This window comes from Grammomys surdaster, unplaced genomic scaffold (assembly GCF_004785775.1).
Source record: "Grammomys surdaster isolate TR1022 unplaced genomic scaffold, NIH_TR_1.0 137, whole genome shotgun sequence".
Lineage (NCBI taxonomy): Eukaryota > Metazoa > Chordata > Mammalia > Rodentia > Muridae > Grammomys > Grammomys surdaster.
Genome location: NW_021604595.1, coordinates 9,979,320 through 9,991,109, shown reverse-complemented (window position 1 = coordinate 9,991,109; position 11,790 = coordinate 9,979,320). Strand labels below are relative to the sequence as shown.

The 11,790-nt window shown below is 41.1% G+C and overlaps 1 protein-coding gene across 1 annotated transcript in view; it reads right to left on the bottom strand.

Annotated features, from left to right (window-relative positions):
• The window catches only part of Ofcc1 (orofacial cleft 1 candidate 1), a 278,373-nt gene that overhangs the window by 125,706 nt on the left and 140,877 nt on the right, over positions 1 to 11,790 (bottom strand). Inside the window, exons 11-12 of the mRNA XM_028763273.1 lie at positions 11,394 to 11,476; positions 6,138 to 6,262 (exon numbers count right to left, since the gene is read on the bottom strand). Of these exons, the coding sequence (XP_028619106.1) occupies positions 6,138 to 6,262; positions 11,394 to 11,476 (208 nt within the window). The remainder of the gene's footprint in view (positions 1 to 6,137; positions 6,263 to 11,393; positions 11,477 to 11,790) is intronic.

Genomic DNA, 11,790 nt, shown 5'->3' with positions numbered 1-11,790 from the left:
AGAGAGAGAGAGAGAGAGAGAGAGAGAGAGAGAGAGAGAGAGAGAGACCTCGAGAAAGCTACTTAGCACAAGAATTGTGTATTTAAGTTGCCCTTGAAAAATAAGGAAAGAATATTACTGTCTACCCACTTTAGACTGAATTATTCTAGTTACAGTATGGGTATGTGTTGAACCATCTGGGGTTGGCACTTTGGGGACAACACTGCCAGTTTTTGACCTCATAGTTCTCAGGATATATTTAACAGCAGAAAGAAAAAAAATTATTTTGAGGTGATCTTAAGTACCTAGACAATTCTGTTTGGTGAGATTAGAGGTGTGGCTCTATTTTATCCCTAGAAAGGATCATGGGCACGTCAAGAAAGATTTTTCCAAAAGGCAACATTAATTTTCAAGTGTTTAGATTGCTCAGACAAGGATTTGCCTCCAAAGTACAATTCATCAACCTCCATGCTCACTGTAAAATCAATCTGCTCTGCCTGTGTGACATAAACAAGTCATTCCTCAGGAATGAGACAGACCATATGTGAAGGTGTTTTACGGAAGCACAATGGGGAATACGCCAATCAAAGAAGCATCTGCATTCTATTTCAGTGTCATTTCGCATGTGTGTTATAAAAAGGAAAGTGTATCCCATGTATTAACGATAGCTTTCCTGTGGAGTTCGCTCACACTTTCCCTAAGCAACCTGCAGGGCAGCTACATAAGCTCTTACAGAGTACATGTAAAGATCTCAGTGTGCAGGGCCAGCCATGTGTGCCTTTTGCAAACATCTCCCCCTCCTTTCCCTGACAGAAGAAAACTTGCCTTAATCCATTAAATGACTTTCTCAAAAATCAGCTCGGTCTTATCAATGCATTGATGGATATCAAAGCCTTATGCAATGGAGAGAAAACAGGAAACTCTGAAAAAGAGCAGCATTGTTCTCAAGAGAGCTTATGGCGTACAACTGAGATGGATTGACATAGAAAAAGGAAGTGGGATCCAGCTCACTTCCAATCCTAGCCGGCTCCATGACCTCAGGCAAGTCACTGTACTCTGGCAGGTCCCAGCTTTATGCAACTTGTATGAACTCACAAGGCTGAACTAAGTCATCCCCCAGATCTCTTCCTGCTCTGAAAGTGTGTGAGCCTCCTGTTGCTTAACCGCCTGGTTGCATTTGAATAGTAATGGGATCCTTTTAAGGTTGGCTCCTGGCTGGAACCTTCTCCCCAGTTGGAAGTTAGATACCTTGGAAAACTATGTTAACTTCTTTAAACCACTAGAGTGGTATCTGCTGCTTTCTAACACCTATTAGAGCAGCTTCCAGAGGTACTTAACACAGACCCTGGCTTCCTTGTTCAGACAAATCACTGCACAAAGATTAAGGTGCTGCATTAGAAAGCCCAGAACCCAATTTGCTCCTCAGGCAATGGGATTCCAGGACTGTGTTTAAACGGCCAAATGAGTGGTTATTTATGTAATTAACTAAATGGGCATTATAAGCTTTCTCCCCAACGTCCCTGGTTTCACAGAAAAAAAAATATTAAATTAAAGCTTCTCAGTGGACAATGTCTTTTTTGACCTAAAATAAAACAAGAATTCTCCTTTTCTGTAGGGGATGTTTTTAAGGCAGCCCACCACCAGCAGCAGTTGTCTGAATGCAATGGGTGGAACCAAATTTTGTATATTATGTTTTTCCTGTGCATACTTACTCATGATCAAGATAAATGCGTATAGCAAGAACAACAAGGTATTAAAAACTGCCTAATAGCAAAGGAGACCGATTATTGAAAGAGATATTATAGCAAAGATATGTGGCGATAGCCTTTCTCTCCAAATATCTTCTGGAACTGTAAGCTCATTCTTCTGGTGGTAATGTCAGACAGTACAATGCCCATGTGACAAGATGAGCAGAGGTGACAGACACTGCACATACTCTTAGGCCAGTATGCAAGGATTACTGGAGCATACACCCTGTGATCCTGTGACAGTCAGTCTGATGCCTGGGCTTGCAAAGTAACTAAGAAAGGGTGGTACTGTTACTATGGAGATGACAATCCAAGTAATGATTCATAGCTTGGGCTGGACACACAGAGACGGTGCAAGATGACATCATGCTACTTTGAATTGCAGACAATTAAGAACATATGCATTGTCTATTTATAGAAACTTGCATTTAATATTTTTTGACCATCACTTCCTGCATGGAACTGCAAAACATCAAAGGCAGCAAGAAAGAATGGGAATGGGGCTATATGGTTTTCTGTGATTTGTATCATTTCATGCTTGTGTGTCCATAGCTATCATGTACCTTCTACCACCCACTCTCTCGGTAGTCTTTTTTTTATCCTTATATTAAGTATGTCACCTAGACTTAAGACGCATAACAATTGATAAAAGACTTATGCCCTTTAATTTCAAGCTATTTATAATGGTAACTATGAACAAAAAGGAGAGGTTGGCCACTGAAGGGGTTGCCAGCTCAATACCTGGAGAAGGAGGAGGAATGTCTAAGTAACAAAACAAAACCTTGGGCTATAGTGTGGAAGCCTTCTTCAGACGGCCTGCCAATCCGTCATCTGATCATGTGGTCACAGGAACATCGCACACATCAATCAAGCCTTGGTTATGTAGGTATGGGGATGGAGAGGTCTGTTATCAGAAGATGGGGACATTCCTAAAGGGAAAGATGGCCAGTAGGAGCAAATAGTACCTGACAACTCTCAGCCTTTGGACAAACAGCTAGGGATGACGAGACCTTCAAGTATACAAAAGTTCCCTCTGGAAATAACCGGCATTTTTAGATTATTGTTCTTATGTCAGTTCTAGAGATATTTATTAAATACTTGCAGTTTACAAAAGTATCGGGGATCTTTTGGCAGTTTTACAGTATCTAAAGTACAAGGACAAGATGGCCAAACTATAACAGGAGTATGTACATGAAGGAGGACAATGTAAACACAATGTAACAGAGTGTGCACTGGAAGACAGTGAGGTACATTACTTCTGGGAGTGTCCCCAAGGATTCGCACTTAGATTTCCAGGACTCTTCTGTTGTCCAAGGGACAAACAGTCACAGTATTCTCTTCCACACTCACAAGCACATTAATTGAATATCTTATTGGCTGGGAGAGAAAAGCCCAACAGTCTTTAAATTGCCTGGGAATGACTGGCTGCTACAAATGGAATTTGCATTTGACTAGCCGAAGTGTCCATGTGTTGGAGAAAAATAAAGAGGATTTTTTTTTTAAAAATTTTTTTTTGAAAAAAAAAATTGTTGATTTCAGAAATCTACCAATCTACCAATTTTCCAAAATTGGTAGCTACAAAGGAGGCATGGCACTACCATGAGTCAGAGTCTAAGACAGAGCACCAAGACACACAGAGAGAAAAATATCATGCTTGCTGGAGCTAGCACACGCTATTCACTTCGAATCATACTTAGCTGTGAAGCCTGGTAGCTGTGTTCTATACTAAGCACATCTAAGGAGGATTTGGAGAGGATTTAGGCAGGGGCTGCATTAGCTCATGATCTACCTGCTCTAATAAAAAAACAATTACAGAAACTGTTCAAATGGTAACTCAGACAGTGGAAACAGAAGTTTGTAGGGGTGCGGCAACCCCCAAATCCTTATCTCTGGTTAAAAACAAATGTACAAATCCTTCCATATCTCCCTTCTAAAGACAGCAGAAGTATCAAGAGAAGAAACAAATTTATTGACATAACAGCCAATAGGGTAAGAAGGTGAGAGAAAAAAAAGTTCACTCATTAGCTTTCTCTTTGTTTGGCACACATGAACTGACGAGATCAAGTTCTAGAGCAGTAATATTGGTCTTGAGCCTGAAGATCCGGCTGTAAGCTGCTCAGAGGTGCTTCTATCTGCTGCTCTGCTATAGGTGAGAGAGCAGAAACCAGCAACTACACTGAAAATATTTTTTTTAATTACAGTAAATATGTAAAGTGATAAGAAGGAAAATAACCAGAGCAGAAGTAGACTCTACTTTTTTGACTCATTGCCAGGCATAGCCTGTCCTGGAAAGATCTGTCCTGGTGAGATCTGTCATATGTCCTAACTAACCATAGCACTAGGAAGTAGGTGAACATTCCAGATAAAGCATGGAGCACAAAAGCCTTCATGTCATCCACTGCTTGGTGTGTCTGGGAAACAAAGAGAAAGATGTCTGTGGACAGCGACAAGTAACCTCCGCCATCCTTGTGTTAGCTTTTGGTCACTGTGACAAATTGCCTGACTTACAGATCTTCAAAGAGAAAAAAGGTTGCTTGGGCTTATGTTTCCAAAGCTTACAGTTCACAGTTGTGTGGGCCTGTTCGGGGCCTGCATCTGTGCAGTATATCATGACAGAACAGATCATCGGATAAAGGCTGCTGACATCATGATGGCTGGAATCCACAGACAGGGACAAGAACAAGCCTTAATCCCGACCTTCCCTTTAAAGGTATGCATCTAGTGACCTAACTCTCGTCCACTAGACTCTTCTCCTGAGGCTCTTCTATCCCTTCTTTAGAGTCCCACAAGCCAGTGACCAAGCTTTTGGCATTAACAGTCCTCAATTTTAACCTTCAGGTAGAGCCTTTCTGTAAAATACTCCTAACAATAGCTTCCTTTATTAAAACTCTGCACATACCAGTTGCTAGTCTTCATGTATATTTTCATTCAACTCTTATAGTCACTAAAAGAGTGGAGGTGGGGCGAGTTATCAGATGTGCTTGAGAAAAGACAAAATAGCAACAAAAGGGCTGTGAATCCTCAGAGGTGAAGTCCAGGTTTCACTTCAGCATCACAGATACTAAAATGGGAATTAGCATCTTCATACAGAAAACTATGTACTCGTAAGTCTGGAGACCATAGTCCTGCCCCTTGTAGAAAGCACGGGTAAATGTGTTTAGGGCTTGAAAGCTAAGTGAATGCGAGCAGGTGTTACAGAACACGTGATTTCAATGATGCCATTAGAGTCAATGTCACAACCTCAAGTCAGTAGCTCTGGCTGGAAGAATGAGTGTAAACGTTGATAAACAAACCACAGGCAGATAAATTGCCCAACGGGAAGCCATTCAAAGAAAAGACCTTGGGGTGGGCAGAGAAGTGGCGATGGGAACACGTGACCTGAGCTGTCCCTGCTGTCTCTTCTTCGCAAGCTTACTGCCTCTGTCACACAGTGACAGAGGTTCTTAGACGAAGCCATCACTAGAATGTGATGTTTCCTCCTTCGGAGAGCCTCCATTCCTGACACTCCCCTCACCTTGTTTGGTGTGTTTGTACAAGTACAACCGCACTAAGAGAGTAATAAATGACAACCATAGTTAAGGTCTTCCTGGATGATATCTGAACGCAAGCTTTCCGCGTGTGCAACCAGTAACATCTAGTTAAGTCTGCAGTTTTTGCCTCCACCATTTCATTTCTGCCTCCACCGCACTGCCACTCTTTTGGTATCACAGGCTCCTCCTCCTTAAGGCGTGGATCCTCTGAGGGGGGATTGAAACCCCATAGGAAGAACAATGTCAGCTGGCCGGACCACCCAGGCTCCCAGGGACTAAACCACCAACCAAGGAGTTTAACGTACAGGGAGGGATCCATGGCTCCAGTTACATTTGTAGCAGAGGATGGCATATCTGACATCAGTGAGAGGGGAAGCCCTTGGTCCTGTGGAGGTTTGATGTTCCAGCGTAGGGGGATGCTAGAGCAGTGAGGCAGAAGTGTGTGAGTGGGTGGAGCAGCACCCTCATCGAGGCAAAGGGGAGGGGGGAGAGGGGAGTAGGATGTGGTGTTTGTGGGGGAGTAACACGGAAGTGAGATATCATTTGAGATGTAAACAAACAGAATGATTTTTTTTTTTTAAGGACTTGGCTCCAACTTTCTCAAGGACCTTGTCTTTGTTCTTTAGTCAGTTTGAGCGTTATCTTTTCTATGCGGTGCTTTGTGAAAATATTTTTTTAAAACCATCCATAACATACTATACACATCCACATCTATCATGAACTGTGAATATTTCCAGGACAGGGTAGGTGTACTATAGTGCACAATGAGTATGTAATTATTTTTTTGTGGGTTAAATAAATAAAAAGAGAATATAGCAAAGATTTGTTGGAGTCAAGGAGTTTAAATTAAAAAATTAAAATGCAGAACACAGTCACTCACCAAACTGAAAAACGATGTTTTTCCAGTTCCTCTAGGTAAGACATATTCCCTGAAAAATCTTCAGGATCTCCAGGTCTCCACACAGTACATCTTTCCTTCACAGAGTGAGCAGCCACACTATCACCCTTGATAGGAGAATTAATCAATGAAAACCATGAAGTATTTTATTAACAGCAGATGAAATGTTCACCTGCATTCAAGTGTGTTTTCTCCTGGATGATCTATGAAATCACCGATTACAAAATAAGTTGATGATATTTTTTGAATTGCTTCCTACTTGGTATTCTCTCAAACTCTTCGCTACACAAGGGCAAGAGCATGGGGTATTCAGGGTGTTAAAGCACACTAACTGGTCTGTAACTGTTTTTACAACTAAACAGCAAACCTAACCATGATTATGCTATAATCAGGATTTGGGCTCCCAGTTAAAAACAGAATGTACCTTACATCAGTTCTTTGCAAAAGACATTTGCAAGGAGGCTTTAATAGTCAGTCTATAGAGAAGAAGGAAGTAGTTGGGTTCCAAAATCAAGATGGAAGGGTTTGATGAGTTTAAGACTCTGTCTACTTCTGCTCCACGCTATGGCAGGCCATTGCATACTAGCTTTGTCACCAATAACCTCTGAGACCCTAACCTAGGACTTTCTTCAGCATAGCCTTAAGCTCAGTACTTGTACAGTGTCTGTGAAGCTAACTTATTAGCATTTGAAAGAATCACGCAACATGATGCTGTACATGGAGACCTGTCATCCAACCTATGATAGTTAGGAGTCCTGCTGTGGTAAAGAGTGAGGGAAGAAAAGCAGTTAACCCAGCAGGGCTCCCTCCTCTGTTTCCACCAAAACACCTCAAGTTTTACCTGTTTCATGTAAGATTTTAGTACAGAGGCTAGTTGGAAAAAGTAGTTTGAAGGACATGAGCCCAGAACAGTAGAACATTAGGTGTTGAATTTTTAACAGCTGCCTTAATACCCTTTCTCTTCCTCATGCTTTCCGTTGTCATTTGTTAGGGGCCAGTTGTTTGAAATTCCTTGATCTGAGCTGATCCAAGTTTCAGCATAGCTCAGAGTTTATTTTGCAACTGCAAATGTTGGCTTTGAGTTGGCAGGTTGCAGTAACCAGGAAGACCATAGAAACCCAGGTGGAGCCAGTATGTCATCAAATCCCTAGTGAACCCCATGAGGCTTATTTCTTTTATATGGAATTGATTGGTTTGATTACTTTAAGAACAAAATCCGGTTATGACAGCCATGAATTTGAAATACTTTTTATTGTGGTCCTTTTTATCTTTCTTAGCCTGTAGAGCTCTTCAAACAATAAAAATCATTCTGATCAGATTATTCACACTGGTGTTCTTAATTACCTCATTGCTACGGGAGTTGAAGAGTATCAACATTCTTGGGGGAAAATATGAGCTCTTTGAATCTCCCCATATGTTTTTGTAGCCATTTATATTATGAGTTGATTCCACTTCGTTATGGGTTTCTTGTTTTAGTCTATCTTCCTTGATAGAAAGCTGAAACGGTACCTGGAGAGATAACTCAGTGGCTAAGAGCACTAGCTGCTCTTCCAGAAGACCTGAGTTTGATTTCCAGCAGCCCCTTGGCAGCTGACAAGCATCTGTGTGTGACCCTAGTCCTAAGGAATCCTAAGGGTACCAGACATGCACACGGTGCAAAGACATACATACATGCAGAAACACTCATATACATAAATTTAATAAATAAAAACAAAAACTGAAATGGATGCCAATACCTATTTTATTGATTAGGCTTACACACTGACCATTTTAACCCATGAAAATGCAGGTGCCTTATGCTTTCTATTTCTATTTGGCTAGTCTATGAATATCTATCCTGTTTCTCAACTAAACCTGACAAAGGTGGGATTCAGTATATCTCATTGAGTCTCTCACATCACCTAGCATGAGAGTAAGACCACACTAGATGCTCCAGAAGTGATTATTAGGTCATTTCACCCACATTACAACTAGCAATAATGAATCTCATCTCCAACTGTTAAGTCATAAAGAAAAATATGGACAAATTCCGAAATTCAAGAAAGTCTCCTCATCCTTTATATTTTCTTTAAAGAATAAAGATTTGAATCTATATACTAAATATATTTTTAAAAATGTTTCTTAAGAGGTTTTGGAAACTTAAAGCCATTGTACCCATGCTATAGTGAGAAGCGAAACAAACTACCAACAGAAGACGTAAATGCATGTCCATCCCATGCTTACTGAGTACAGGTGGACATGGCCCGTGGACGAAGGCTTAGTCTTTCTTTTTTTCTTTTTTTTTTTTTTAAACCGGAGCAATAGCGAGGTTTATTAGGGCATGCGACAGCTAGCTGCCGGTCAATTCGTATGCCCACGCAGGAGCTGAATTGACCCCGACAGCCAGTTTGAGAGGGGTTTTTAAGGGGAAAAATCACAAATCAAGGAATGGGGACCGAAGGCTTAGTCATAAAAATAAAGACACTTGTTGTCTTATTCAGATCAGATCTTGGTTTAATAAAAGTCAACTCAGACTTACATATACTTATAATTATATTTTTTATAAACAGAAATCATAAATGTGTATATAAAAATGATAACTATATTTTAAATATTGTTTATAATACTATCTATTTACATTTTATATATTTATGATGCATAATATTATAATGTATTTATAGTATAATTTTATATTTATATAGTTCTTCTGAGGAGTGATGCATTGGCCCTTAAATGTTTTATTTTTTAATTTTGTTCTATTTTTAATTCTGTCTAAGTGTGTGTCTGAATATAAGTATGTGCACATTTGAATGCAGGTGCACATGAGGGAGGGAGTTGTTGGATTCCCTGGAGCTTTAGTTACTGACAGTTGTAAACCATCTGATACAGGCACTGGGAATGGAACTTGGATCTTTTGCAAGAGGAGTACATCCTCTTAACCCTTGAGCTATCTCTCCAGCCCTCAGATGTTTAAGAATATTAATAGCTAAGCAAATCTGCACAGGATGATGTGGCCTAAGTGGTCAAGTGGGTGTGTAACGCCTTCTCTGGTGCACCCATGGCAGTAAGGCCCTCTCTGGTGCACCCATGGCAGGCATTTAGGAAGCTATGTAGACCGAGGAAGGTCATCTGAGTTCAGGACCTCTAGGTCTATTTGCATCTCCATTAAAAAACAAAGTCCAGAGTTCCTGGGATCTTGTTCAGATGTTTTGCCCTCTCACCATAGTTCCCTAAACCCCTGGGCTCAAGGCCAGGGGTGAGAACTTGGAGATCCCAGTGGAGAGAGAGCCGCCATTTCAGAGGCCAGGGACACAGCTCTGTAGAGAAGCCTTACTGGGTTGGCACAGCGAGGCCCCAGTCAGCAGCAGTCCTACATCCCGGACACCTTGCAGGGGCTTTGAGCACGATCTGGAGGGAAGATGTTCACCTGCCCATCTGGCCAGATGATGAGCAAGGGATTGTTCTCATCAAAGGAGGAGGCCCCCGGAAAGAGGAAACAGTGTCTGAAGATTGAATCCTGAGGATTATGGATGCTTTTGAATTGGCCTGGGAAGATCAGAGGAGAGCTAGGGAAACAACAGTGCCACAGTGCCAGAGAGAGCAACCCCCTCCCCCCCCCCTTTTTTTATTTGACAGCAGGCAGGAGAGGAAGATTTGAGGCTGAGGCCTGTGTTAATAAGATCACAGAATTGCAAGCCGTGGACAACAACAAATGCCAGGTGCACACAGGAATCAAAGCAAATTAACATGACATGCCCTTGTTTCTGTTAATACCATCCATATATGTATGTACGTGTGTGTGTGTAATGCAGCTTCAAATTGTTGCTACTAACATATATATATATATATATATATATATATATATATATATATATATATATATATATAAATCATACAACATGAGCACTGCTTCTCCTTTTGAAATCTACACCAATATGTTGACCAAAGATGGATACAGGAGAGATAAAGGATCTTTGGCTTCATAGTTCAGGGTTAAACTTGTCAGACTCCATCCAGTAACCAACCCCACTGGGCATCTCTTTCTGTCTAGCATAGGATAGCCAGCACCCCCGCCTTTCCAGAACCACAAATTCAAATGATTCTCTGAATTTTGATGTTTGAAGAACCAATGTTGCTCTTCCAAAGTTCAGAATAAGCCCCATTCCTCCATAGCTACTCAGTGAATATCAATTGTGGTTTCAGATGTCCTGTGAAAATGCAGGCCTACTTAAGAGTCTGGTGTATCCAAATGGCAGTTCATTGTGAAGAGGGTTGAGGCAGGAGGATGGCAAATTTGAAGCCTATCTGGGTAACTTAGTGAGATCTTGTCTCAAAGTGTGAGAAAGGATTGGACCTAGAGATGAACAGTAGAGAGCTGAACGGCACAGTGCACGCCTACTGGAGAGTGGAGAGCGGAAAGGCACAGTGCATGCCTGCTGGACAGTGGAGGGCTGAAAGGCACAGTGCATGCCTGCTGGTAGCAAGGCCTTCAATTCCTATCATGAAAAGACAGGATGAACAAGGAGGAAGGGAGAGAGGAGAGAGAGAAAAGAGGAAAGGGAAGGAAGGAAGAAAAAAGGAAAGAAAGAAAGAAGAAAGAGAGGGAAGGAGGCAGGGAAAAAGAAAGAAGAAAAGAAGGAAGGAAACTGCTTAATTAAATGTGCAAACTCATGAAACAGGGATATTTTTCATTTTTTAATAATGATTTTATTCATGTCCTCTTCCTACTTTCTCTTAGTTGCAAAGTTTATTGTTAACATAAGTATTAGAACCCCGAGGAATGCTTTAAAAGGCTGATGTCCTAGCAGGTCCACAGATATTTTTCTCCCTGACAGTTGTCTCTTGTTAAGATCACTCAAAGCTGGAGAAGGAGAAAATATGTATCTGCATCACTTTTCCTAAGCATAATTGAAAAATCCATATAAACTGGTTCTAGACTGATTTAAATATTATCTATTGTTCTAGGAACACAGCATGATGAACACATTTTTCTACTTGTCCTCTCAAGATGGAAAGTTAGCCAGACAGATTAATTTGAACTAAACTTTCCAATAGCATCCAGAAGTCTGAATGGGATGTAATAAAACTTTATTGGCTCTGGAGATTTGTCAGACATCAGCCGCTTTAGCATATCCCACACTTCAAAACCTGCTTCGAAGAACAAATTACCCTCAGCCTGGAAATACCTTTTAAGAAATCAGAGCTAATAAGCAGCGATTACTGTTTTCATGGTCTTTCTAGGACCAGCCTTCCTCTTACCTTAGCACCTAAACCACGGGCTTCTTTGAAGAGGCACAGATCACAACCCTTAGGGCAGGGGTCAGTTGTATTAGAAATATTGCCTAAAATTAAAAACAAAAGGGTGACAAAAAATTACAGAGATTTTTACTTTACCAGCAATATAATATCATAACATTGACATATAACTGCTTATACAAGGCCTGACAAGTGAGGGCTAAAAGAGTCTGTTCAAAGAAATAGGTGCCATTCTGATCTGGGCCCCGCTGCTTCAAGTCAGTTACTGTATGAGTTTCATGTGGAGCTGGTCCATAAGCCACACAATGTGGCGTTACTTTCTTTGTACAGCTTTCTCCAGGCTGCTTCCCTGCCCTCTTCAAGGAAGGATGCTCCACCATTAGGTACCGCTCTGGGATCT